Here is a 26,821-nt window from a genome sequence, read left to right as displayed (position 1 = left end):
TTGCCTAGATTTCTCTGAAAGTGTTCACAATAAGTAATATTCCGCATCTGATGAATTCATTTTGGTCGAATATTCCCTGCTTTAGGTATATGTGGATCTTTCATGAAGTCGATGCCATTCAAGAGGACATTCTGTGGATTCTCTATTGTTTTGTGAATGTGTTGTATAGTAGAGTATGTTCTTTAGATATTGTGAATAAGTTATCGTTGAGATAGGAGGTAGATTAGTAGGTTATAGAATATCTAGATATAATAATGCTAGATTATCATCTTGGCCAGCCTTGTGCGGAAAGTAAACAGCTTAATTTGATATTGAAAGTCCAGCTCTGAGCATCCAACGTATAATTTACTTCTTTGTACTATTTAGGGTCCTAGTTCATAATGCTGATATGTTTAAGGCTTCTTTGAGGCAGCGGCCTACTCCAACACCGAGTAACTTTACTGATATTTTCTCAGAATACGGAGAGCAATGATGGTCTAGACTTGGGAAATATAGATAGTTGGATGTTACCTGTTCCTACTCCGCCTCAGAAGTTTAGAATAACAAGTCTACTGCTATTAAGACAAGGTAGGATCTTCGAGTAGTGTCAAACAAACTAGTATTGTTATAAGGTAGGAATCACTTCTGCTGAATATAGCCGGAATAACCTAGACTCATTATATAGATTTTGAAGGTGTGCCGCAGAGAATAGTCGGAGGTTCGGGGTGTGGACAAATTATTTCTGGAACAATAAGGCCTAATTTGCATAATAGCGTATATGGTTAATGGTGTTTCTAGCTTCACGTAGGGTTAGGAAATGGTTTGCAGTACCTTGCCCTACATGTACATTAACTACAGTACAATTGCAGTTAGTAGAAGAGCTTGTCACATACCATTAAATGAAACTTCATACTGCTGCTGTCAATTCCTACTGGTGAAAGTGAATATGCGTGGGCATCATTGTAGTTGGCCAAGACAAGCATGCATTTATTCATCTCCAATTCATTATGCTCTTTACTGATGGGAAGATAACATAGACACATTTTCAATCGCCGTCCTATGGGATATTTAAACAAAAAAAGAAACACTAAGGAAATAGACAGCTCAAATAAAGGAAAAGGAAACATTCACAACCCGAACTGGCAATGCGGTACATAGCAAAACAAACCAGGCATCGGAATAAACTAAGAGATATATATGATTATGATTTACTCGGCTTCAGTGTAACGTCAGTGACTCCGTCATTTATTTTTTGCCGTAAGCTTGGTCGATTTCTTTTTGGAAGTGGCCGACAATCTTCTTGCGCTGGAGCTTCTGAGCGGCGGTCATGTATCCCTAAAGCAAGTTAGCGATGCTACTGCAATCAATGGACCGCAGCGACTTACATTTTGAGGGGACCATTCTTCGTCAGACAATACTACACCGTTGATAATCTCAATGCCCTTGAGACCGCCCGCACGACCAGCGGTCTGGAGCTGCTTGAGAACAATCCCCTTCAGCTTCTCGTTATGAACCAGAGTCTCCAGAGTGTCGCCCTCAATGCCATTCTCGTGCGCGAGCTTCTTCAGCGCGGCCTCAACCGGGACAATGATGGCAATAGGCTTGTCCTGATCTTGAGCGGCATAGACGCAAATGTTGCCCACAAGGGGAGAGGAGCGATAGACAGATTCGAGCTTCTCGAGAGCGATGTATTCACCGTTCTGCGTCTTGACGAGGTTCTTCTTGCGGTCAATGATCTTCAGGTGGCCGTTCTTATCAAATTCGCCGATATCACCGGTCATGAACCACCCGTCCTCGGTATAGGCAGCCTTGGTCTCCTCCTCATTGTCCCAGTAGCCTTTGCTCACACTGCCTCCACGGATGAAGATCTCTCCTTGTGGGGGATTACTCTTCGTGAAGTACCCGGCATCAGCGAAGTCAACGAGTTTCACTTCAATGGAAGCAGGGATTTCACCCAGGGCGTCGGGGTTCCAGGCCATCGGGTCATTCAGAGCACCCATAGCCGAGGTTTCGGTGAGACCATACCCGCTGATCATTGGGGCAATGGCCATAGACAGGAACTTCTGGGTATCCTTCGAGATGGGACCACCACCGTTCATCATAATGCGCAACCGGCCACCAGTCGCGTCCTTCAACTTCTTGAAAACAACAGCATCCAGTAATGAAGAGCCCACACTGTGGCCAGGGAACCCGGTCGTCATCAAAAAGTTCTTGGCGGCCATAGCACCCCAGAACATGCCTCTCACAATGAGGTTGTTCTTGTTCAAGTTGTTAAGCACACCCTTCTTCACTGATTCCCACACAGCGGGCACACCGACAAGAATCGTAGGCTTGAATTCACGAATGTCGCCCTTGCAGTTACGCATCGAAGCGTCCGACAACGTCCGTGGGTTTCCATAACCCATGGTACCACCCCAGATTAGACAGAGGTTCTCGAACATGAACTCAAGGATATGCGACTGGGGGAGGTAAGTCAAGAGAGCATCGGAGGGCCCAATGTATGGTCCGACAATTGTATTGATACCGGCGGCTACTCAACATTAGTTTTGGCATATCGGGGTGCGAACAGCTGAATGAGCTTACTTGCAGCGATGACGTTTGCGTGGGTAAGGGGAACACCCTTTGGTGGGCCGGTAGATCCGGAGGTGTACATGATGCAGCAGAGATCTTCAGGAGACGGTGGGACAGGTTCCACCGGATTCTGTTCACCCAACGTCCGGAGATCCTCGAAGCTGATGACATTGATGTCCTCGTACTCAGTCTTCAGTCTTTCCAGGTCCGCCTGCTTGGGTGCAAAGTGCGAGTTCCAGATGATGTGCTTGATCGACTTGACGTCCTTAAGCACATTGGCCACTGAGGGAATGAGACTGGGATCGCAGAACATGGCAACACTTGATGTTTGGACGAGGGAGTGCTTCAACCCCTCCTCTCCCAGGGTGTCATAGGCGGTAACGATCGTCAACGACTGGGATGCAGCTCCTGCTCAAAATTAGTATGCGGAACACCGTCGCGCGCAAGATAACTGTAACGAACCGTGTGACATGGCCAGCCAGTTTTCACTAAGGACCAGTGTTAGCCAATTCACCGAAGAATTCCATTCCACCGAGCCAAACTGCACACTCACCTTGTTGCACCGTAAAGATGGATTTTGTCTCCCGTCTCGAGCCCAAGCTTCTTCAGACCCGCACCAAGTTGGAGAGCCATTTGCTCGTACTCGACGAAGCTCTTGTAGCTATAACCGCTCATCTCGAAGTATGTCCACTTCTTGTCGACCTCCTTCTCGACGCCATCGATGACCTTCTTGACCTTCTTGTTCTCCTCGTGAGTCTTGATTAAGCGGCGACTTGCGACAGCCTTTGCGTTACCAAACACGCGCGCAGAACGGCGGAAGACATCGTAGGTAGTTGCGACATCCTCCACAGGTTTCAGGATGAGTCCATCCTTTGCCGCCGGCAGCCGACGGGGGACAGTCTCTCCAGGTTTCGCCTCAACGCCAGGAACCTCCACTGAAAAGGGGGCCTTCTTGGAAATACGCGGTTGAAGATGAGCGTTTTGTAGTGACATCTTGGCGGCGAATTACGAAATACGGGGGTATGAATACAGAAAGAGAAAAGCTGGACGGCAAGGGAACTGGCTTTTGAAGGAATTAGTCGGCCGATTACCGAGGAAGGAGATCTTGAAGTGTTCACAGTCGAGCGGACAAAAAACGTGCGAATAACAGGAACCCACGGATCGCTCCAGGGTGGCAGAACTCAAAACAACAACTTACGGAGAATATTAAGTGGTGGATACGAGTTGTACGGGAACCAGCAACTCTTCACTCTCGAAATGTCGAGAGCAGAGAGTGGAATGGAGCGTGTGGTCTCGAGTCGGAGAGGAGATCAGATGAGAGAGGGAGATAAAGAAATGCGGGGGAAGGAATACGAGAGGGAAGAAAGAAGAGGAGAAGGGGAGGCACCTCAAGATGAAGCTTGAACGGATGAAGTCAGAGCGAGACTTTTGCGGCTGGGCATTGGTCCAAGGCGGTCTGAGCACTCCAATGACGTGAACGGAACTACGTTCCTGCCCTTCTTCTGCAACTTGGTTATTGTATTGTAGGTACCAGGGGGGGAAATCTATGCTTCTTTATTCCATTGTTCTTCCCTTTATCTTTTCTTCTGGTACATCCCATATGATTGCAAACCTGCCCGGGAACATGAGACACAACCACCCCTGATGCCACACAGACCTCAAAAACGGTATCCATAGTGATTAAAATCGACTAAAACTACGGCTAAATCTTTAATTGACAAGGTTGCTCGGAACTTCTCTTCTCTCCTCTTCGCCCCTTACCGCGGTTCAGACAAAAGAACCCCCCCAGGCTTCTGATAATGTCCGAGACCCTCTGCCGTGTAGAACAAACAATTCTCGTACCGAACCCGTCCGTTTGTATCTTTGAAGCCGATTCAGAGTCAAGTAACCCGTCAATGCTCCTTCGCAAAGTATACAGCCGGAGCTTCGGGGGAAGCTTTGATCCGTATTTTGTTGGGAAAAATGCCCAACACTCGAAGATCTCCGTCCTGACTCCAAAGTATACTTCACTACCTTATTACTAGAGAAAAACTACCATTGTAGAATTTGCCTTCGTAGAGCAGTAACACTGCCACGCATAACCAAATTTAACGAGTTCATAAGTCCCTGCACCAAGTACATTCATTACGCACCACTTTTCCTGCTCATATCCAGCCAGTGGGTCCAGCATCAACCAATCAGCAGGGGTACCAATGAACGTCAGCTCCAGAAGTTCCTCGGCTGTCGTTGACAGCAAACAATCAACGACAATAATGCCTCTCGACTCCGTTAAGTCTCGTCCATGGAAAAGTACGGTAGATCAATCGGCTGCTATCCCGACTCAACCCTAATTAGGTACATTCCTTCCTCCCCTCTTCTCAGCTGTCGCTTCTATACCGATCGGCGCCATACATGGCGCTACAGGGAAAATCCTGGGTATCATCACAAGACAAGAAAAAAAGTAGTCCAGACTTTGCTAATGAGGCTACTGTAGTTACTAGTACGAGACAATTTACCTTCCCGATAGACGCGGAAGCAGCTTCCCCCCGGTCCAATCTAACCAGGACTATCCTAACCCTAGAAGCTCGAGCCTCCGATCTAATTGAACTCCCAAGATCCTCCTAACCTTACTCAGAGCACCGACACAGCTATTACTACCTAACCCAATGGAAGAACTCACCACCTTCCTAACATCCATCGGCGAAGAGGTCGAAGATGCCGAAGAGGGTATGTTTCCACAACATTCCCACCACACGTTCTATTCCATCCGTAGCCCCCGTGTAGACTACCTAACTATACTCTCATATCAACCAAGAACCTAAGAAAAAACACGAAATAGCCGGCGCGCACTAGTTAATTTCACATCCTTGTTAGAATGCTTCCTTCTCTTCGCGCAAGATATTCCCTCGGCCAATCTGGGCTTCGTCGATTCACGAGCAACATCTGTCGATGTAACCATCCACGGACAAGACTATACCATTAACCAATCTCCGACGCTGTTGTCGTCGTCGCGCGCGGGCGGCACAACTGGTGCAGGTAAAACATCTCGTTTCCTATTTCTTGGCTATCGAACACATTCACATGGATTTATTGAATCCACTATATCCATTCCGACCCTGGACATCTTACCTTACCTTATCTACCTGCATACATACATCTATCCATATCGCTATCGACATTCTCTATCAGACAACCTACCCCAATCTACCCCCCCCCCCCCCCCCCCCCCCACCACCACTACCCTACACAATAAGCTAACAACAGACAAAAAAACCCCAGTCCTCTGGAAAATCACCCCCCTCTTCGCAGAATGGATAACAACACAATCCAACCCCTTCTGGACCACCACAATCCTCACCCCAACCTCCACAGTCCTCGAACTGGGCTGCGGAATCTCCGGCCTAATAGCCCTGGCCCTCTCCCCCAAAATCACGCACTACATAGCCACCGACCAAGAATACGTCCATCGACTCCTGCGCTCCAATCTCGAGACCAACGCCCCAAGCCAACATCCCAGATCCAAGGCAGGTAGTCACAGGAAACCCAGCAAACATGGCCCCAACAACAACAAAACAGCACAAAAGCCAACTCCAAACATCACTTTCACCACCCTGGACTGGGAAACGGATGATCCGGCCTTGTTGAAGGATAGTATTGCTAACAATGACGGGAATACGGGACGTGAGGATCGGGGGTTTGATGTGCTGATTTCCTGTGATTGTATCTATAATGAGGCGTTGATTGCGCCGTTTGTGCGGACTTGTGCGGATGTATGTCGGTTGAGGGCTGTTTATGGTGCCGAGAAGGAGTTGGGGGAGGGGGAGATGAGGCCGACGGTTTGTGTGATTGCGCAGCAGCAGCGGTCGCCGGAGGTGTTTGAGGCGTGGTTGAGGGAGACGATGAGGGTGTTTCGGGTTTGGAGGGTTAGTGATGAGGTCTTGGGGGGGAAGTTGGCGTCTGGGTCCGGGTATTTGGTGCATGTGTTGGTGTTGAAGGATGGGGATTTGTGAGATTTGGTAAGGAGGAAGTCCGAAGAGGTGAGATATGGTAGAGGGAGAGAGTGCCGGTCCTATAGTGAAACTCAGTACTGTGAGTCAGTAGCTCTCATCGAGGGTTCAGGACATCTGTAGTCATGGGTCATCCTGAGCAGACGGAAGGTGTGTATAAGGCATGAACATGATATATTGATTTATTTGTTTGGCCACTATCAAGGGTCTGTTGCAATTATGCAATGAGCCACTAATGGGCTTCGCAGTATCCATTAAGTAACATAAAAGAGATGCATAAACGGCATGCAAGATCTCAATGGAGACCCGGCAGAGCAGATGCACACAACAGGATTTTCTTGGTGACTCACAAAGTCACACAGGTCATAGTTATAGATCGGTTTATATCGTAGGTATCCACTATGTTGAAGCAAAATTGACAGGAAACGAACAGACGCAAGTCGACCAGCGCCCCAGAACAGAATGACCAGCAATGATGGGAAAGACATTACATTACTCGAAGAGAATTGAAATAAGAAGTAGACAAAGCCACCCAGGTATGCATAGAAGGGTATTCACGCAGCTGCAAAGGTGTCAAAAGCTAAAGCGTGCTCGTAGGATGCAAATGCAAGTTCTGCGTATTTTAATAGCGCAACAGACCGTATTATAAGAAAAATAGGATCGATTGTATTATTTTGACTCGGTGGTCTCCTTTGACTCATTGGGTTCCTGATTTCGTTCATCAGGCCGAGACACCTCGGCTTCATTTGGAATAGAGGGCTTTTGCTCCGGTGAGGCTCGCGATAGGGCCTCGACTGGGCGAGGGGGGATAGAAACTAAACGCTCCCGGGGCTCATCTTCCGGGTCACGATCAATTATGGAGGATATCGACTGCTTTGTAGAATTATTGAGCTTCCGTGCTTTCGAGGGCTCCTCAGGGTGCGGGAAAGGGACTGTCGGTACAGGTAATGTCCGATCTGCCGCCTCTGTCTTCACGGGATTCTTCCGGCTCTCCTCATCATCCGATGCGGAAGAGTAGTCCATCTCTTGTGGGTAACCTTCAGGGTCTGTAGGGGCCGAGTCACCGCGACTTTCTTCGGTCGACGCACGCTGTACAGTCGACACTGGCGGAAGGGGTGCATTAGGGTCATAGACGATCCCGCAAACTTCCAACGCCCTTGATTGACTACCCAGACTGCGATCTTTATGCTTCTTTGTCAAATGGCACATAAAACCATGGAGCGTCACAAAGTCGGCCTTTCCACAGCCGGAAACTGGGCAGGTCAGATACACTAAACTACCATCGGATGGTCGCTTCCACAACGCGCGTCCAGAAGGGTCGTGTGCTGCAGGTCGTCCGTGGCGTTCACCCCAGGCCTCGACATTCTTAATGGTGTATTTTTGCTTTCGTCGAATTGTACCGGCAGTAGGGTCATGAGGCATATGTTGAGGGGGAGGATGAGACGGCGGTGCTTGCACAGGCGGTGGAGGGATGGTACGAGGCTCTGGAGGACTTTGCTGCTTGAAGAACGCAAGGGTGGTAGCTGCATTGGTCTCTGACAAACGACGTGGCGGTGTCGGCCGCAGTGGCGGAGAGTCCATGCTTGCATTATACCCCAATCCCATAGATTCGCGCTTCAGTCGTTTCCGTTGCCTACGAAGTTCCTATTGTGCGGGCAATTCCCCATGTCAGACTTAAATCTAGCGGGTGATCGAGTTAATCATAATGTATTATAGCATACCTCTTCTTCGGCTTCGGCACTCTCAGTCATCCTACGGAATTCTTCGTCTTCCCGCTTTCGAATAGCAAGAAGATGGCTACGAGCGGCCATACGAGCGGCTTCTTCATGTTCCAATTGCCTCAAGCGAGCATCAATCTGATCTATATGAGAAGGAGGATGAGGAGCCGGGCCCGGTGGGCCCGCTTCTTGCATAGGATGAGGTGGAGGAAAAGGACGGAAATGAGAATGATTCGGCATCATTTGCTCGGGATGCACTGGTTGGCTCGGGTTCATTGCGATTGGGTGGAAACGTGGCAAGCTCATGTTGACATGGTGGTGTCCGGGGCCGCTGCCGTTGATACCATTTTCGTGAACGGGTGCCACAGGCGGTGCAGCAACTGTCATGATGGACAACTGAAGAAGCAACCAGGGTTAGCGAAATAATTTTTTTACTTTTTTTTGTACGGGAGTATGCACCATGTAAGTAGAGTTGGTGGTGGAAGCGGGCGAGGTCAGAGGTGAATGAACAGTGAACGATGCAAAAAGAAATTATAAATAAAAAGTAAAGTAAAATGAGACAGATTATCTAAAGCAGGGGAGAAAGGAACAGAAGGAGTCAAAAGCCAGAGAGGAAGAAGAAAAAAACGGTCCAGCAGTGACAGAATGTAGGGTGCGGAAGGGTTGAATATAAGAGGGCTAAGAATGATAGATAAGAGGGCAAGAGAAGAAAGCCAATGCGAGTGTCAGAGTATGGGCGATCGGTAGGGATTCGACAAGGAAACCCCCAAGTACTCGAATAAGAATCAAGACTTACACTTGCAGCAATAGAAGGTCGAACAAAGTAAAGAAAGTACTTCTCCAAGAGCAGGAAGAAGAAAAACAAACCGCTAGCGCGCTGCAGTCTGCCCGTTTTTCCCCCTCAAGAAAAGTACAGCGACCAGGAAATTTCCCGTGGACCCTTTCAGAGATGGTCTTGTCACCCAGTCAAAGTTGAAGAAGTGGTAACGGTTAAGCAAGGGATTCAACGGATTGGAAGTCAAGACCGCCGATGATAAATAGGCGGTAATGCTAATTGATGATGGTAAAAGTTTATCTGGTTTTCTTTTTCGTCTCTCTTTTCTTCTAAACTTTTTTTGATTTATGAAAAATGGTTGAGTAAAAAAAAAAAAAAGTAAAAAAAAAAAAAAAGGTAAGAGGCTAACAAAAAAAAGAAGAGAGCGAGGGAAAGAAAAGAAGAAAATAATAATAATGGCGCCTTCAATTGGGACAGCTCTAGTTCACTAAACTAACTTAGTATACTAGTAGTTTTAAACCCCATTTTGACTTTTGCGGTCAGTTCCAAACAAACAAGTCCATGGATCGAGTTGAGCTCCAAGTATCAGATGTAGTAATAATTGTTCAATTAACATCAACAGCCTTACATTGGGGGGGTTGCACAAGAAATGCAGATTCATTACAATAATTATATTCTCCAGTTCTTCAGCAGGATATCGACAAATAGCTCCCAGGTATTTTGTGAAGGATTCTTACTTCTGCTCATAATAACATTTTGTTTAAATTATTTTTTTTTTCTTCTTCTTCTTCCTTTCTTTCTTTTTTTTTTTTTTACCCTGAGATCCTCCCTTTCTGATTATGATTACATTGAATTAAATACCTGGGTATTACCAAGTGATTTTGCCCCCCCAATCATCCAATGTGTTGTGTTCAGTTGGACCCCCTCCTAATAAAAACCCACTACTGTCACACTAGTGACAAACACAATCAACCCATTGATGTATAGTTTTTTTAATTTATCACCCCCAGTCTAGGATCTGAGATGTACTATGTACAGAAACATAGGGTACAGGACGCGCGACACCGACCCAAAGCAAGAAAAAAGTTTTAAGAATAAAAAAATAAAAAAAATAAAAAAGGCCTAAACCCACCACATTAGCCACACACAATTCAGTTTCGATTCGATCTAAGACAGAAACAATAACGGTGCCCAAATCCACATATCAAAATTCCATTGATCTCCTGGAAACGGGACAATGCCCACTGACGAATTCGTAAAACCAAACTTCGAGGCGTTCTTCCTTTTCCACAAAACAGAGGGAGAAGACGGGCAACAATTTTTTCTAACAAATTTATTTTATTTTTAGCTGGGACAGGCCAATCAGGGCGCCATGATCTACTACCAATATGTAACATGGTTAAATGAGGAGGGATGTGGAAGATCATGGAAAATTAGTGGATTGTGCAATGCGTGATCACCAGTGGATTTCCATTAGTATTGTTCCCCTACTAGTAATAGTATCGGAGTAAGTAAGTAGTACTAGTAGTCGTAACTCCCGGATTGTCCTGCCACACAAAATATCTACTAATACAGATGAAACCTCCTGTGGGTTTGAACAAAAAAGGGCGGAAATGTGGCAACTGACCATCTCCCTGCCTGGGAGAAAAGGAGGAACAGAAAAAGAAAAGGTCACGGGAAAGGGAGAAAAACAAGTTACCTGTTCCTTAAGGGATGAAAAGCCCATCTGGTAATGAGTCTGAACTAAGTGGGGAAAACCCAGAAAAGTCCAACTGGAGATTCAGACTCCGTATGGAGCATGAGAAAAGTGATCAGCAAATCAGGGCGAGCCAGGGTGAGCCAGAGAAAGTGAGTCTTCCTCTTGTCCATGGGTCACGACCCAGAGATTCATCATTGCAATCCTTGGATTCGGGAAATGACAGTTATTTTTAATTTGATTGAATGTGATCATTGTAAGAGTCTGGTTCAGGAACAAGTCCCCTTCATCTTATTCAGTTGTTTGTGGTGAGGTCCTTTTTACTCTCTAGACAGTACTATCTCCTCCCCTTAGTTTCCCCTCCAGATCGAAAATGAACAGAAAAAGAGTACAGAGTAGAAACCCACCTATCCGTTCCCTCTATCTATGACAAGTCTTCCAATCCTTGACGTGAGCTCCTAACTGCAGTTGTGTACAACGTTGATTTGTTTCTCTACTGCAACTGCTGCTGCAAGTCTCTCAGTGGAGCCCTGCGTAATGCCGGATCAGAGGGTACAGCTAGAGAACATACATCATCAGCAGCATCGTAGTCGTCGTCGTCGTCTTCTCCTCTTCCTCCTCCTCCTCCCCCTCCTCCACCACCAACAGTCATAATATGCATTATTATAGGGAACGAAAGTGATCGATTGGCCCCGTCCCAACTCTTGATAACTACCTAACACTAACTAACCTATAACATGCCCCCGTTATAATAGCGCCGCTGGGATTATCATCAGCCTACCCCATATTTGGGGAGCAACTTGTCCAAACACCACAGGCGGTTCTGGCCAGCTTAATCAACCATTGAACTATATTAGCATAGTTTATCCAGAGTATAAACAAGTGGTTTGATAAGTCCAAAAAGTATTGTCAATCCTGCATATCTTGCTCCACCATGTGTATCACAATCCACACATACACATACACACACAAACTACAGTTGTGTCAAGCCCACACACACCCCCCTGTTAACATTCCAATAAGAAAAATTCTTTCCTTCGGTTTTTATTTTATTTTATTTTTTCTACCAAACCGGGGGGTGTGTGGCTTCCCCCCCCCTCTCTTCCTCTCCTCTCTCTTCTTTTTCTCCCTGCCTGAGGATTTGGGTAAAAATTGGTAAATAAAAACCAAAACAAGCCTTGTAAAGTGGTAACATTCAAACGGATTACATATTGTGGATTAATAAAGTGTTGAATTCCAAGGCAGATAATCGATATATACCGTCTCCCCATGCAAGGAATTCCACTACTATTGGAACATACCCGCCAACAATGGGGTACCTTTGTTTTTCTTTTTCCTTTTTTTTTTTTTTTCTTCTTTCTGGTTTCTACCCTTTTTCCCATTCTATCGGTGAGAGCTTCACTGCAATCTTCGTTTCATCCTCGGCTCCCATCAACCTCAACTTCATAATAGTCAACATATTAATTACTCAACTTAAGTAACTAACTCTCATCGCCAAGTCCAATAACTCATAACTAACAAATCGAAAAACAATTAATAATCCCCAAAACCCACCAACTAACCAACTAAACAAAACTAAACCAAAACCATTCTAACTAACATAACAATGGAATGGCGGACTTTAGCATCAGAATGGTGTCTTGCCTTCGGGATTGAAAATCCGATTCTGATTCGTTACCCAGTTGATTTTAATTAAAATCGCCCTGCGATCATCAGCAAACTAGTGGAACAGCTGGCAAAGGACAACACGAAATAAATGTGTGTTGGGTCTAATCTGCTTCAGTGTACCGCTTGGGTTAGGCTAGGGTTGTTTTGTTATTATTCTTCTTTCTTTTCCTTTTGGGAATTTTGTGCAGATGTTACGGAGGACTCGTTGTCGAATCTGTATGGTGGTGGATTGGATGTACTATGTACATTGTTTTTCTGTACTGTGTCCCTACGTACATGTATGTAGGGACAGGTGGCTAGCATGGTGTGTACAAATCCTTGTTTAAGAAAATAGAATCAGAGAAATACCACCCCGAATGCAGATATTCTGCACTGTCCTAACAAAGAAAGAAAAAGGAATGAGGAAAGAGCGGCGACACTGGTCATGATCAAAGATACACTACTTACTCTGCTGACCGCGCGCTCCCTCGGCCCACTTGGGGAATTCTGAACGTTTCCAGAATGCAAATGGGGCAGGGAGATTGTGGGCTACGACTCTTAGGTGTTTTGAACACAAGGAAGCTATCCAGCTCCGACACATCTGGTTTCATAGTAGAACGCTGCCTACTCAGAATCTGTGGAATGGTAAAAAAAGTTTGTTGAATCGAGAGGAGAATTTCCTAATCTATTAACACATGCTCCGGATAAACCCCTTTTTCGTGGTCCCCAGCCGTTAAATGTCATTAAAGTTACAAGTGTAGACAATCCCTGAATCCGTCAAGGATTGCCTCCCAACAAACAGAAAGAGAAACGTTTCAAGTATGCTCATCCGACCCCAGAAGGTATGAAGGCAACCGGTTCCAATACAAACGAGTAGAAAACAACAAACACCCATACACCGAGCAGAGGGCATAGAAATCAAAACTATTGGTATGTATACATATCATATGCGTGTTAAAACAAGGTTGAAGAGATGGATCTCTAGATGAGACAAGGAGGATATAGGAGAGGTACAGGGAATCAATCAACAATGAGCCTTTTCAGGAACAGGGTCAATCAGTGGTGGTACATTTAGGCCTTGTTCTCGCCCTGGTTGGCCTCGCCAGACTGAGACTGCTGCTGCTCGGCGTTGGCCTTGTGCATCTTGTCGAAGAGGGTCAAGCTGGCGTTCTGGAGCTCATCGGTCTTCTGCTTAAGCTCCTCAGCAGTGGCGGTACCCTCGCCGGACTGGTTCTTGACAACGAACTCACGGAGAGCAGCAATCTTCTCACGGATCTGCTCAGCCTCGGCCTTGTCAAGGCGGTCCTCGAACTCCTTGAGGGCCTTCTCAGTGTCGTTCAAGACACTGTCGGCACGGTTGGCAGCCTCAATGGCAGCCTTGCGCTCCTTGTCCTGAGCACCGTACTTCTCAGCATCCTCAACCATGGACTGGATCTCATTATCAGAGAGACCAGAGCCGGAGGCGATGGTGATGGACTGGTCCTTGTTAGTGGACTTGTCCTTGGCGTGGACGTGGACGATGCTGTCGGCATCGATGTCGAAGGTGACCTCAATCTGAGGAACACCACGGTGGGCAGGGGGGATACCAACAAGCTGGAAGTTTCCGAGCAGCTTGTTGTCCTTGACGAGCTCACGCTCACCCTGGAAGACCTTGATCTCGACAGCAGTCTGGTAGTCGGCGGCGGTGGAGAAGGTCTGGGACTTCTTGGTGGGGATAGTGGTGTTGCGGTTGATCAGACGAGTGAAGACACCACCGAGGGTCTCGATACCGAGAGAGAGGGGAGTGACATCGAGGAGCAGAACGTCGGTGACCTCACCAGCAAGGACAGCACCCTGGATAGCGGCACCAATGGCAACAGCCTCATCAGGGTTGACAGACTTGGCGGGCTCACGGCCGAAGATGGACTTAACGGACTCAGTGACCTTGGGCATACGGGTCATACCACCAACCAGGATGACGTCCTGGATCTCGCTGGCCTGGAGGTTGGCATCCTTCAGGGCCTTGCGGACGGGCTCAACAGTGCGGCTGATGAGGGGGTCAACAAGAGACTCGAGGTTGGAGCGAGTCATCTTGAGGTTGATGTGCTTAGCACCGCTGGCATCAGCAGTGATGAAGGGAAGGTTGATCTCGGTCTGAAGAGAAGAAGAAAGTTCGATCTTAGCCTTCTCAGCGGCCTCACGGATACGCTGGATAGCCATGCGGTCGCCGGAGAGATCGAGGCCAGACTCCTTCTTGAACTCCTGGACAATGTGGCGAACAAGGTTGATATCGAAGTCCTCACCACCAAGGTGAGTGTCACCGTTGGTAGACTTGACCTCGAAGACACCCTTCTGGATCTCCAGAACGGAGATATCGAAGGTACCACCACCAAGATCGTAGACAGCAACGACACGGTCAGCCTCCTTCTCCAAACCATAGGCAAGGGCAGCGGCAGTAGGCTCGTTGACGACACGGAGGACGTTAAGACCAGCAATCTGACCGGCATCCTTGGTAGCCTGACGCTGGGAGTCGTTGAAGTAGGCGGGAACGGTGACGACGGCGTTCTTAACGGGCTTGCTGAGGTAGTTCTCGGCAGTCTCCTTCATCTTGTTGAGGATGAAACCACCAATCTGAGAGGGGGAGTACTTCTGGCCACGAGCCTCAACCCAAGCATCGCCGTTGTCGTGCTGAACGATCTTGTAGGGAACCTCCTTGATGTCACGCTGAACCTCAGCATCGGTGAACTTGCGACCGATGAGACGCTTGGTGGCGAAAAGAGTGTTCTCGGGGTTAACAACAGCCTGACGCTTGGCAGCAATACCAACGAGACGCTCGCCATCCTGAGCGAAACCGACAACGGAAGGAGTTGTGCGGGCACCTTTTGATTGCAGGTTAGCCGCAGCGCTCACCAATCAAATGCCGAGCTCCCGACGACGAAAAAATTTTCACGTACCTTCAGCGTTCTCAATGATTCTGGGGGTCTTTCCCTCCATGACAGCGACAGCAGAGTTGGTGGTACCTATAAATCTTCATTAGGAGCTTGTTTTGATGAATTGGTTTTGTTTGGACTAAACATACCCAAGTCAATACCGATGACCTGGCCCTTCACTTTCTCTTCACCACCCTCCGTCGAGTTCCATCTCCGGAAGGATGTGCTGGGGACTCTGAGACCGGCGGCGCGGGTGAAAGCAGTGCGCGGGAGCTGTTGCATGCAAAGCCAAGTCAGTTTCGATCATCGAATTCGTTATGCGAGGGTCTGTTTGTTGGGAGGAAACACATACCGCGCGGGTGAGACGCGAAGGCAACATTGTGATTGGGAATTAAAGAAAGATAAATAATACAAAATTAAAAAGAAAATATAGGAAACTCCAATCGACTCAATCGACGGGAGAGATGAGATGTAGATGAGAGAAAAAAGGGTAGGTTGAGAGGGTGAGGAGTGATTAAAAGGAGATGATGGTTTTCAAGTCTTTTCCGGGGGAGAAGGAAACATAAAAAGAAGGGAGACCGGCAGTAGTAAAAATTGTCACGGAGAGCTTCGGCCCGTCGTCGAAGTTGGTAGAATCACAGCAGCGTAGCTTGCCACCCAATAAGTAACCGGGCTGCCTTTTGACCGCCTGGGTAACCGAGCCAATCGGCTTCGCCACCCGCTGGAGCTGCGTTTCCCGCCGGAGAGAGTCCCATTCCTCCCGTCCAGTAGTGACACTACGGAGTTAGTAGGAAGACTCCGTAATGGATAGCTGAGGTGTGGAGGCTTTTGTCCGAGTCAATATGGATCTTTTGATCCCATATCCTAGACCGTTTAAGGGATCATTCATGGCTTAGTCTTGATTTGTGAACTGTACAAGAAGGTCTATACAGCTATAGGATCGATTGCTAATATAGTGAAGCTTTATTTTTCTTCTTTTTGGCTGTCAATGTACGGAATGGGTGTTGCAGGGAGTACGCACCTACGCGTAGGACACATAGGATAGAGAATCAATCAATTCGTTTCATCTGATTAAATCACCTTCTCAACTACCTAGTCTAGAACGTGTGCTTGTCGTTATCTCAATTTTTCGAATGGAGCTATCATGTACTCCGTATTGTGGCGGCATATTAATACTGTACTCCGTACATTGGCCACCCAGTATGCACATACCAGAGAAGCAAAGCCGAGGAAATTTTCTTTTTATCTCCTTTTTGTTTCCTTGCCCTTCAATCTATCTTCTATGTTTTGTTTTTCACCATTCTCCTTTAAGCGTAACGTCGCAATGCTAGGCTTTTTTCTTTTACTTTTTTTTTTTCTTGATTCTTTTTGAGAGAAATTAAAAAAAAATTTTATGCTTCTATATCTTATCTACCCGTCCTTCTGATTCATCGTAAACGCTAGCTGTTTCTAGAAGTATCTCAACAACCCCCGGGCCCAACACTTTATGTTATTAGGAACTTGCCGAATACACGGTGCCTATCATCTAGGTAGTAAGCTTCGTCCATGAAGGTTCGGGTTCACTTCAATTTAATACAATTGGGTTGTCTCCTGTAGGTGTCGAGATGCTATCGAGCATATACCGGAACTAAACCTAGGTGTATATATAATCGAGAAGTACAAAGCTTTTATTCAAAGTCAGGACAACCAGGAAGTAAAATAGATACACCCATGCAAGTTTTGAACAAGCCCCCTAGTTCCCTTTAGCATACACTATATAAACGCAAGAAGTAACAAAAGGGCAGCTCTGACGAGTAGCGCTGCGTTTTTCTTTTCTCTTGTTTCTATCACAACGTCATCGCATACCTAAACTTACGAGAGACCAAGTCTACAATACTATACTTCTAACTGCAAGAATGTTTCTTACCTCAATGATATCAGGGTCGCTTCCGGACCAAGAGCATAACCTTCAAGATGGTCGGTAGAGCCCTACGTGCTATGTCTAAGACAGTGGCCACGAGCGTCTGATCTAGAATTAGCATCGTCGCATGACTAACCTTGGCTTGCATCAGGGCCTGTGGTTGAGGTTCACCCCAGGTAAGAAACATTAACCCGAAGGTTGTGCGTGATTTGTTCCTATGGGCACTTCGGCGACCAGGTATTGATGGAACAGTTGCATTGCTATTGTGCTTAGCTTTGGACGCGAACAATGTATATGTAACATTTCCAATTGTTGTTTTTCTCGTATACCTTCAGATCAAAAGGTCTCCTGTCTGCTAGAGACTCAGAGATCATGACGTTTTCAATCATTTTGACCACTTTTTACATAACAAGGATCGAGCAGATACACGTAAACTTTTGACGTAAGACTATAGCTATCCTTGCATATACTGCGACTCACCTCCCTCCCAAACGCCCGAAGCCAATGCAATGAGACAATTGAATCAACTATGCACAAATGAACGCCCCTGAAGATGACGAGTAGTATGAATCCTTGACCGAGTCAGAAAACGAAGCAAACTTGGCGAGGAAGGAAAGGGAGAAGCGAATGTGAAAATAGATGGTATCTCCAAGATATGATGATGCGGGAGATCGCACATCAAGCCCAACCACAAAAACGAAAGAAATGACAACAAGTTGCAACACCAACACCGCCAATCGTATTCCTCTGCCATTGTCACCATGGTGAGGTACGCGAAAGAACCAGAATCCTTTCCCAGAAAGGTTACCTGGCAATAGTATTTCAACATTAAGCAGCGCCAAATATAAAAGTGAAAAGTCATAGCTCATCTGTGAAACAAAACCTTGAAACAGAATGATGATCTAGCGGTAATGAACAACGGGGAATGTTTTCCGGTCCGCAATGTTAAGCTGGTATTCGAATATACCATCGACAGTCGCGACGTACCTATGCAAATTAGCATTGTCATCGTTGATGTACGCTGAGAAACCTACAATGTTCTGCCGTCTGCACCCCACCCAATTCCAGCAGCAGTCCCTGGCTCCTGATATCTTTGCCCAACTCCCAAACTGCGGTCTGGAAGCTCGTTTAAGATACTTCTAATCCAGCGAGGCGAGCGGGTGTTGTCGATGCCTAATATCTGCTGTCGATACCGCGGGTGGTTTCGATTATGTGTTTCGTTGACAACCTGTCTTTGTCGTCGAAGGCGTTCTGTTGCCACGTTGGTTCTTAGTTCCGTGTTTGATATACGTAAAGGTTCGTGTCGGGTACCAGCTGGGTTGTCCTGTCTCTCTGTATGCCTGTGCCCGGAACGGGATCGCTGATGGTCCCATGGCCGTGGTATTGAGTCTACAGGGGTCGCGGAATAGTCAAAAGTGGCGGATGGGCGACCTAAAGTCCCATAATTCCGACTTCCTACGCCCGTTTCGTTACCACTGGAACTATGATCACTCGACGAGTCGGCAGCACGCTGACGAGTGTCGGATACGATCGACTGTATCTCGGAGGGCGAAGCAGTCCAACTGAGTGTAATGCTTGGCTGTGTTTCTATGTTTGAGCTGCCCGCCTCCGGGGTTCTATTGCGTGCTTCGGGGTTGTCCTGGGATAGGATAACAGAAGCCTGACGTCTAGCGTTGTGTCTGCGGTCGCTGGTGCCCGGCTGCGCTGAGGTGCCATCTCGCGACGTGTCCTGAAGCGAATCTCCATGGCGAAGGGGTGAAGTGGGACGAGAAGTGCGATTGGACACATCTGTGGAACCTTGGAATCGCAAGCGCGGTGCAGGATGTGGATGAGCATTAGCTCTGGTTCGCCTGTCTGTTAAGCCCTCTTCCAGCCTTGAGGTCCAGCGAGCCGTGTTCAGAAACTCTACGATCAACCTCTCCCTGTCAGTGAGATCATGTAACAGAGCATCACGCAACGGCGGATTTTCGGACGCCTCCCCACCCAACTCATTTGGTGGAGTGTCAATGGATCCCAAGGTGGTCCGCTGTCCTGCATCTGCGCCGGATCCTGGGCTAAACCGACCATCAATTTCAAGTTCCAAGCCCACCGAATCGTCCAAGATAGGGTCAGTACGAACTTCCTCTATCTCGGGATCATCTTTGTCCAGATGAATGATCTGCCTGCGCAGAAAACCCTGGCGAACATCTGCAATTCCGGCTCGGCCCTTGTCTTCAAGCCACACCAAAAGGTCCCAAGGCTCGGGTGCAAAAGCCATACAGCGCACAGCACCGCCATTGCAACAAAGTCTCGAAGAATTAAACTGACATATTATTGAGCTCTTCTCATTTGGTTCGTGGGTAATGTCCCGAAGCGTTTTGACATCAAAAACAGTAATAACCCCGGATTGAGATCCAATGGCGCACAGTCGACTAAATTGAGAGAATGCAATAGTAAAGCAGCAACCATCGTCGATCCGAGTGCCGATGTCCATTTCAATGGAGCGGAGAGGGTCCCAGTTCCAGCCCGTAAGTTTTTCGCCACTTTCTGTCAGGACGGTTGTATTGAAATCTCGGGTAACATCATAGAAATACGCGCGGGTTTCATCACCAACCGCAGCCAGAATGGTAGAGTCTGGAGAGACGACCGCATAATTCATGCATGCCGGGTGATTGAGGACCTTGAGAACCTTCGAGCGGGTCAGAGAATAAACGGTGACCGACTTGTCATTATTACTGGCAGGGTTCATCAGCACGACAGTGGTTTGACGGTAGGAAGTGACCGCAATACCTGAGAATGACAATGTCTTCATCCGCTAAGCCTTTTCCATCTCCAGGTAGCCGGTGGATGGTCACGGAGTTAACGATATCGCCACCAAATTTATGCAGCTGGACATCCGGTAATTGCATTTGGTCGGCATCCTGTGCTGAATCCGGTTCGTCGCCAGAAAGCCAAGATTGGGAGGTTCTTGTAGGCGCACCAAGATCAATCGGCAAGGCACTGTCAATATCTGAAGGTTGAGAAGTTGATGGGTCCTCTCGTACACGCACTTGGCGGTCGGAGATCTTGATAAAAGCACATTCACCGTTGTGCTCACCTCCAACGGCGATCCAACCGTAACCCGCAGCAAGACATCTCGGTCCGAACGGGATAACAGCTAGAGTTTCTCGTTTTTGTGATGATATGTGAATTGAATATATGACTCTGTCGACGACAACATAAATCCTATCGGGGTCGGCGGTGCTGATATAGTTGTGAAGTTGTGGATGGCTAGATGATTGTTAGTTCAAGCTAAGCGCGCGACCATGTTGCGCTAAGTCTAGGACACTGACAAAATTGGGATTTTAAAGGGAAAGAAGCGTCGCTTTTTCGGAAGGATTAGAGACTCGGTCGATTGGTACCTAGAATAGCAGGGTAGCGCGTTAGTTGATGCGGAACGTAGGTATACATCATTACTCGTTGGATGGGGCAAGACCAACGAAAGCGCAGAATCCGTAGTCATGGTTAGAGATCGAGGCTAGACTAAGGTGACATCGTTGGAAAGATCGGTTCCCATTAGATAGCGGCGTTGCGAGAATGGCGGAGGGCGCAATAGAGAGACGAACCACAAGGAAGGTGGACGCAGTAGAGCTGAAAGGGATAAGGCCGGTGAGTCGTCAACGTGGAAGGAGAGGAGTGATACGAACGCAATCGGAGAATGGTTTGGCGAGTTATTCCTGTGAGAATGTTTCAAAACGTTGGGTAGGAAGCGATAGCTCGATGTAGTTAAGCTTGAGCTCTCAGCCCAAGTAAAGTAAGAGATCACCGCTCTTACTTGACAACCTTGTCCTCCAGTGCGATCATGACTTTCGGCGGGAGTCATGGGCGGATGACGTAAGACTTGACACAGGACTTTTGGCGGTCGATCCGGGGAATGCGGTCGAGAGCAGCAATTGGGATCGAGTCCGGACTCGGACTCCAAGCATTCCCCTCCAGGAACTTTTTGTATCTTCGGATTGTTTAGCTCGATTTTGATTTCAACGCATGCGGTCCTCGAGGCTTTTTTTGTTTTTTCTATTTGTTGTATTCTTATCTACTTTCTATCTTAGTAAGTTAATTAAAAGGATGACACAAGAATACTGGTACTAAACATATAGAACCTTTCTTGAACTGCAAAGTACGGAATAACACTGACTGCACATGACCAACTACCTAAATCTACTAGTACTACGGAGTAGTAACTAGGTATTGCTGCCTCAGGTTGAGATATCATGATCCTACGCCCGTACAAGGCTTTGAAATACATCCTACATTTATGCTGAAACATGTGCTGGTTGGCCCAGAGTACTCTCAGGAGATTTGTTATTGTTTCGTCTATTTAATTCTGCTGCTATCGGCCTTGCTCTTCCCATGCACGCTGCATAGTTGCTTGATCATGCTCTACCAAGTTGTTAAGATGATCTTGAGAACTCATGCATGCTTAATAAGCTTGCCGATGTGGACTTAATTATCTTCGACAGTATTGTCATATTTAATTATGCCAAATGGAGCTGATTTCGTGTACTTTCTAGCTTTTCAACATCCGCAAGTATGTGCAGCAGGGTTAGGGACGGGTATAACAAATGCTATTATTTCAGCTACTGTTTATTAGGTAGCCCTTTTGGCGGATAACGTGCTGTATTACTATACATGTCAGGGCTGGCCTTTAGCTAAAAGGAATACCTCCCCTTAAAGTATCAGGATACGACGCTGCCGGGTAGTCAAGTTGTTGAACAATTTCGAAGAAATTCTTGAATATGGAATTGCATAGAGGGCATTGAAACCACGTACTGAGTCGGCCGACCTACAGTGCCCCACTCTGGCGGGGGAAAAGTAAAAATGATTCAAAATTGAACAGCAAGAAATTGCCAGCAAATACTACTAAATAGGGTAGCAGGGGTTTCGTAGCCATTGTGTACTAAATATATCTGCCAGATTGATATATAGTCCGAAGGTAGACATGGATTTGGCCTAAAATCCATTTATGTCCCCACCCGACGTCAGCGTTTGTGTGTTCCGCCGCTAAACACCGCCAACGAATGAAGTACCTTTCTTTCTTCCCACCGCAACCTGTGAATGTTGGCTATATTCAGCCAACTAACTGCGTCTGGGACATTCTTGGTGAATATCGCAGGCACGGGTGAATGTACTTTGTTTCGCGATAAAATTAGGTACGACGATTTTGTGACTAACGTAATATTTAGACGATTGTTGGAATCAATAGGGTGTCTACCTGCTCTCCAATAAACATTTCTAGGACAGTCACTTCTACCGTCCCCCGATGGCGCAGGCAGAAGCTCTCGCTGCCACTCTAGCTGAGCTAAACCTGAATGCACAGGGTCTCAGCGGGTCAGCTTTTGATGATCGACTTGCGGAAGAAGAAAGTGGTCAATATCAGAACCGGGGTCCTCGGCCAAGAGCCCGCCAAAATGCTGAAGATCTTATTAAAGAGCTGGAGGCTGACTTCCTCACTCCATCATCTCAGTTTAGCCCTGAATGGCTGAATCGTCTACAAAGGTATGGGAGACCACTTGCCATATGATTTTTGTTCAATGCCCCACTCTAGCCCTTCCGTTCGCTGACAATTTTATAGACGATGGGACGTGTCGACAGACTACAAGGACCTTTTTGAGGTCGCACCGACTCAAACACGAACTATTGTTCGTTTTGACCGTGAGGGTCTAGAAGGGCGTGTTACTGGCTACCATGAAGTTACGGTTCCCGCCACCAGTGCAAATGCAAAGAACTCAACATCTCTGCTTCGTCGACCAGCTGGTCGCGCAGATTTCGTCAGAGGCGCCGCTGGATTCTTTCCCTTCGCGCCAGGTGGACTTGATGGTGTTGAGGCTATCGCTGAAATGGAATCTGAAGCCCAGACAGCAGATAGCTCGAGACCGGGAGGCAAGCCATCTGGCCTTGACCGGATCATTAACTTCGGCGCTGAGGGTGGCCTTCTAGAAGTCGCTCCTGGGTTCAGCCGTGGCCTGAAATTCGAAGTAGCAAAGTCAAAAGAAGCTGCTGAGAATGATCAAGAAGTTGAACATGTCCTCCAGCAGGAGGAAGCGGATCTCCCAGTTGAAAAGGACGACACGGCTTCAGATGTTGGAGGAGTGAAGATTGACGATGACGAGCTGAGCGGAGATGAGGAGGATATAGATTCATTACTGCCCGTTGAGTTCCCAGCACTGGAACCCCGTGCTCCTTTGTTATCAGGTGTCCAGAAGAAAGGTGGCAGGGAATGGGCGCACGTTGTGGATGTTAACAAAGACATTCCAAATTTCAGCGAGCTTGTGCCGGATATGGCTAGAGAGTGGCCCTTTGAACTGGACACCTTCCAGAAAGAGGCTGTTTACCATTTGGAGAGCGGTGATTCCGTTTTTGTCGCGGCTCATACGTCAGCGGGAAAGACAGTTGTTGCTGAATATGCTATTGCTTTGGCTGCCAAGCATATGACTAAGGCTATCTACACATCACCCATCAAGGCTCTCAGTAATCAGAAATTCAGGGATTTTAGGACTACATTCGACGATGTTGGTATCCTTACGGGTGACGTCCAGATCAATCCAGAAGCAAGCTGCCTGATCATGACCACTGAAATTCTCCGAAGTATGCTTTATCGTGGAGCAGATCTTATTAGAGATGTCGAGTTCGTGATCTTTGATGAGGTACATTATGTTAATGATCTCGAAAGAGGCGTCGTTTGGGAAGAAGTGATCATCATGCTTCCTGAACATGTCACTCTGATTCTTCTATCTGCTACGGTCCCTAATACTTATGAATTTGCCTCTTGGGTGGGTCGCACCAAGAAGAAGGATATCTATGTTATTTCGACTGCGAAACGACCTGTCCCGCTCGAGCACTATTTGTGGGCGGGTAAAGATAAATTCAAAATCGTCGACTCAAATAAGCGATTCCTGGAAGGCGGTTGGAAAGAAGCAGATAACATTATCTCTGGCCGAGATAAGATCAAAGCCCAAAAAGCTGCCGAGGCTCAGGCTCAATCCCAAGCTCAGAGAGGCGGCCAGCAGGGAAGAGGGCGCGGTCAAGCTCCAGGCAGAGGTGGCCCTCGCGGCAATTCGCAGCGTGGAGGTGCTCAACGCGGGGGTGGTGCTCAGCGTGGTAGAGGGCAGCCAGCCACTAGGGGTACCGGGAATATTGCTCGTACAGGAAGAGGTGGAGGACGGACAACAGCTGCACAAGATAAGACTGTCTGGGTACAACTTGTCCAACATCTTCGCAAGGAGAATTTGCTCCCTGGTTGTATTTTCGTGTTCTCCAAGAAGAGATGTGAGGAGAATGCGGATTCACTCTCAAACCAGGACTTCTGTAATGCGTCGGAGAAAAGTCTTACCCACATGTTTATCGAGAAGTCACTTACACGCTTAAAGCCCGAAGATAGGACGCTCCCGCAGATACTTCGCCTTCGCGACTTGCTAAGCAGAGGAATTGCTGTTCATCATGGAGGTCTTCTGCCCATTATGAAAGAGATTGTTGAAATCCTATTCGCCAAATCATTGGTCAAGGTTCTTTTCGCAACAGAAACGTTCGCTATGGGGCTCAATCTACCAACTCGTACGGTGGTTTTCTCGGGGTTCCGTAAACATGATGGTAAAGGCTTCAGGGACCTGCTACCAGGTGAATATACCCAGATGGCCGGCCGTGCTGGGCGAAGAGGCCTTGACACTGTCGGCTATGTCATCATTACTAGCACTGGTAAAGATGAAGCGCCTCCTGCCGGTGCTTTGAAGCGGATGATCCTTGGTGAACCAACCAAACTTCGATCCCAATTTAGGCTTACTTACAATATGATTCTGAATCTCTTGCGTGTTGAGGCTCTGAGGATTGAAGAGATGATCAAGCGCAGTTTTAGTGAAAATGCCACGCAGGCTTTGCTTCCAGAGCATGAGAAACAAGTTCAACTATCAGAAGCTAGTTTGGCGAAGATTAAGCGTGAGCCTTGCGATATCTGTGACATTGATCTCGTGGCTTGTCATAATGCAGCCATGGAGTACGGAAAACTAACAAGTGAGCTGCATGTTGGGTTGCTCGCCTCTCCCGTCGGTAAGCGTCTATTTATGCCCAAGCGGCTGGTCGTTTACAGAAAGGATGGATATCGGACTGCTGGTATTATCGTCCGAGAAGGGGTTGGAGGAGGGCCTACGCCCACCGTACAGATTCTCGAAATCGGCAAATTAGGTGGCAGACGTCATCCAAGCGATATCCTCCCCTTCCTTCCTAAATTCCGACATCTATTCCAGACTCTACCAACCCGTGGAGCTGATATGACCTTGAAAGTTTGCAAGATACCACTCTCTGATCTGGAGTGTCTCACCAATACCATGGTGAAGCTAACTGGTCCCACGTGGTATCTCAATATCAAGAAAGAGGCCATCAAATTTGCCGATAAAGAGCTGCATAAATACTGTGGATCGTGGACGAGCACCGCTTGGGACGAGATAGACTGGACTCGAATCAAAGAATTGCAGGTGAGGGACATACTGGAAAAACGACAAGCCCAGGCAACAATTGCCGAGTCCTGCAAATGCTTGCAATGCCCGGACTTCTTGAAACATGTAAGTGAACATACTGTGTCTGAAAAGTAAGTAAAACATGCTTACATTAAACAGTTCGAGATGCAACACGACGAATGGCAAGTCAAAGAGAACATTTCGCAGTTGAAGCAATTAATGTCCGATCAAAATCTTCAACTTTTGCCAGATTACGAACAACGTATCCAGGTACTGAAAGAACTAGGGTTCGTAGATGAACAATCTCGCGTACAGCTGAAAGGCAAGGTAGCATGTGAGGTAGGTTCATTAACTCGATGGAAGAGGTCGTGGTCTTTTCACTAACAGCTTGATTAGATTCACTCAGCTGATGAGCTTGTCTTAACGGAATTGGTCCTCGAGAACGTCTTAGCTGAATACGAGCCTGAGGAGATTGTTGCACTTCTATCCGCCTTTGTCTTCCAGGAAAAGACTGAGAATGTTCCTACATTGACACCGCGCTTGGAGAAGGGCAAGGAAGCGATTGTTAAGATTTCGGAGAAGGTGAACGACTTCCAAATTCAATATCAGGTCATTCAGTCTAGTGAAGATAGCAATGACTTTGCCAGTCAACCACGATTTGGTCTGGCGGAGGTCGTCTACGAATGGGCTAAAGGGATGTCTTTCAACCGCATCACTGACCTCACCGATGTGATGGAAGGTACGATTGTACGGACTATAACTCGTCTGGACGAAACATGCCGAGAAGTGAAGAATGCAGCGAAGCTGGTTGGAGACCCGTCATTATATACTAAGATGCAACAGGCACAAGAACTGATCAAGAGGGATGTGATTTTTGCGGCGTCGTTGTATATGTAGTTAGACCACGAAGTTCGACTAAGGTTCATGACCACGTGGGGTGTTGATCTTTATTTCTATTTTATTTTATTTTATTTTATGTTGTTTGTTTGTTTACCTGTTTGATATTCAGGTTCAAAGGCTCTTTTTTTCATTTCTTCATACATACATAGAGGCATGTTAGCAAGGATCTTGCATAGAATATTTCACAGAGAATTGAATACATCCAGCCATTCTGCCGGCAAAACCGATGCGAACCTTGGGTCTTTAAAGCTAGTCTGGGAATTTTCCTTTCCTTT

At 47.2% G+C, this 26,821-nt stretch overlaps 7 protein-coding genes across 7 annotated transcripts; 2 read left to right on the top strand and 5 right to left on the bottom strand.

The window, feature by feature from the left end:
* Positions 1–890: 890 nt before the first annotated feature.
* On the bottom strand, positions 891–3,983 carry F9C07_2280953 (uncharacterized protein). Its single transcript, XM_041294721.2, has 6 exons — positions 3,749–3,983; positions 3,104–3,613; positions 3,013–3,038; positions 2,563–2,958; positions 1,365–2,509; positions 891–1,314 (listed from the first exon to the last, which is right to left on the bottom strand). The coding sequence occupies exons 2-6, from the start codon at positions 3,541–3,543 to the stop codon at positions 1,225–1,227; spliced, it is 2,097 nt and encodes a 698-aa protein (XP_041150342.1). The 5' UTR covers positions 3,544–3,613; positions 3,749–3,983; the 3' UTR covers positions 891–1,224.
* An 873-nt stretch (positions 3,984–4,856) lies between these two features.
* Positions 4,857–6,665, top strand: F9C07_1865539 (uncharacterized protein). Its single transcript, XM_041294729.2, has 4 exons — positions 4,857–4,965; positions 5,024–5,256; positions 5,404–5,565; positions 5,809–6,665. Exons 2-4 carry the CDS (start codon positions 5,196–5,198, stop codon positions 6,537–6,539), a joined length of 954 nt encoding a protein of 317 aa, XP_041150341.1. The 5' UTR covers positions 4,857–4,965; positions 5,024–5,195; the 3' UTR covers positions 6,540–6,665.
* Positions 6,650–7,114, bottom strand: F9C07_1865491 (uncharacterized protein). The gene has a single exon (XM_071508456.1). It carries the CDS (start codon positions 7,022–7,024, stop codon positions 6,791–6,793), a length of 234 nt encoding a protein of 77 aa, XP_071367005.1. The 5' UTR covers positions 7,025–7,114; the 3' UTR covers positions 6,650–6,790.
* Positions 7,115–7,205: 91 nt separating this feature from the next.
* On the bottom strand, positions 7,206–8,871 carry F9C07_5790 (uncharacterized protein; the record flags this gene model as incomplete). The annotated part of the gene is made up of 3 exons (XM_041294720.2): positions 8,714–8,871; positions 8,258–8,650; positions 7,206–8,180 (listed from the first exon to the last, which is right to left on the bottom strand). The coding sequence occupies exons 1-3, from the start codon at positions 8,714–8,716 to the stop codon at positions 7,206–7,208; spliced, it is 1,371 nt and encodes a 456-aa protein (XP_041150340.2). The 5' UTR covers positions 8,717–8,871.
* A 4,140-nt stretch (positions 8,872–13,011) lies between these two features.
* F9C07_5789 (putative mitochondrial Hsp70 chaperone) lies at positions 13,012–15,812 on the bottom strand. Its single transcript, XM_041294719.2, has 4 exons — positions 15,634–15,812; positions 15,431–15,554; positions 15,306–15,371; positions 13,012–15,230 (listed from the first exon to the last, which is right to left on the bottom strand). Exons 1-4 carry the CDS (start codon positions 15,658–15,660, stop codon positions 13,444–13,446), a joined length of 2,004 nt encoding a protein of 667 aa, XP_041150339.1. The 5' UTR covers positions 15,661–15,812; the 3' UTR covers positions 13,012–13,443.
* Positions 15,813–17,725: 1,913 nt separating this feature from the next.
* F9C07_1864869 (WD40-repeat-containing domain protein) lies at positions 17,726–20,987 on the bottom strand. Its single transcript, XM_071508455.1, has 6 exons — positions 20,847–20,987; positions 20,640–20,790; positions 20,493–20,561; positions 19,951–20,430; positions 18,216–19,895; positions 17,726–18,168 (listed from the first exon to the last, which is right to left on the bottom strand). Exons 2-6 carry the CDS (start codon positions 20,660–20,662, stop codon positions 18,084–18,086), a joined length of 2,337 nt encoding a protein of 778 aa, XP_071367004.1. The 5' UTR covers positions 20,663–20,790; positions 20,847–20,987; the 3' UTR covers positions 17,726–18,083.
* Positions 20,988–22,459: 1,472 nt separating this feature from the next.
* Positions 22,460–26,543, top strand: F9C07_5787 (putative DEAD/DEAH box RNA helicase; the record flags this gene model as incomplete). Its single annotated transcript, XM_071511395.1, has 4 exons — positions 22,460–22,695; positions 22,772–25,751; positions 25,806–25,985; positions 26,043–26,543. 4 exons carry the CDS (start codon positions 22,460–22,462, stop codon positions 26,541–26,543), a joined length of 3,897 nt encoding a protein of 1,298 aa, XP_071367003.1.
* Between the last annotated feature and the right edge of the window lie 278 nt (positions 26,544–26,821).

This window comes from Aspergillus flavus, chromosome 7 (assembly GCF_009017415.1).
Source record: "Aspergillus flavus chromosome 7, complete sequence".
NCBI lineage: Eukaryota > Fungi > Ascomycota > Eurotiomycetes > Eurotiales > Aspergillaceae > Aspergillus > Aspergillus flavus.
Note: the sequence above shows the minus strand (reverse complement) of the source record. Positions and strands in the feature narration are given on the sequence as shown.

What these genes read in the sequence shown, in the direction of transcription:
- F9C07_2280953 (XM_041294721.2), bottom strand. Translation starts at nt 3,543, where the DNA reads ATGTCACTACAAAACGCTCATCTTCAACCGCGTATTTCCAAGAAGGCC. An exon ending in CATCTTTACGGTGCAACAAG is followed by an intron (nt 3,039 to 3,103) that starts GTGAGTGTGCAG and finishes ACTGGTCCTTAG; the next exon opens with TGAAAACTGGCTGGCCATGT. An exon ending in CGCAAACGTCATCGCTGCAA is followed by an intron (nt 2,510 to 2,562) that starts GTAAGCTCATTC and finishes AATGTTGAGTAG; the next exon opens with CCGCCGGTATCAATACAATT.
- F9C07_1865539 (XM_041294729.2), top strand. Translation starts at nt 5,196, where the DNA reads ATGGAAGAACTCACCACCTTCCTAACATCCATCGGCGAAGAGGTCGAA. An exon ending in GGTCGAAGATGCCGAAGAGG is followed by an intron (nt 5,257 to 5,403) that starts GTATGTTTCCAC and finishes CATCCTTGTTAG; the next exon opens with AATGCTTCCTTCTCTTCGCG. An exon ending in GGGCGGCACAACTGGTGCAG is followed by an intron (nt 5,566 to 5,808) that starts GTAAAACATCTC and finishes AAAAAACCCCAG; the next exon opens with TCCTCTGGAAAATCACCCCC.
- F9C07_1865491 (XM_071508456.1), bottom strand. Translation starts at nt 7,024, where the DNA reads ATGTCTTTCCCATCATTGCTGGTCATTCTGTTCTGGGGCGCTGGTCGA.
- F9C07_5789 (XM_041294719.2), bottom strand. Translation starts at nt 15,660, where the DNA reads ATGTTGCCTTCGCGTCTCACCCGCGCG. An exon ending in CTTCGCGTCTCACCCGCGCG is followed by an intron (nt 15,555 to 15,633) that starts GTATGTGTTTCC and finishes TGCATGCAACAG; the next exon opens with CTCCCGCGCACTGCTTTCAC. An exon ending in AATCATTGAGAACGCTGAAG is followed by an intron (nt 15,231 to 15,305) that starts GTACGTGAAAAT and finishes TGCAATCAAAAG; the next exon opens with GTGCCCGCACAACTCCTTCC.
- F9C07_1864869 (XM_071508455.1), bottom strand. Translation starts at nt 20,662, where the DNA reads ATGACTACGGATTCTGCGCTTTC. An exon ending in CCCTTTAAAATCCCAATTTT is followed by an intron (nt 20,431 to 20,492) that starts GTCAGTGTCCTA and finishes ACAATCATCTAG; the next exon opens with CCATCCACAACTTCACAACT. An exon ending in GGTGCAGACGGCAGAACATT is followed by an intron (nt 18,169 to 18,215) that starts GTAGGTTTCTCA and finishes TAATTTGCATAG; the next exon opens with GTACGTCGCGACTGTCGATG.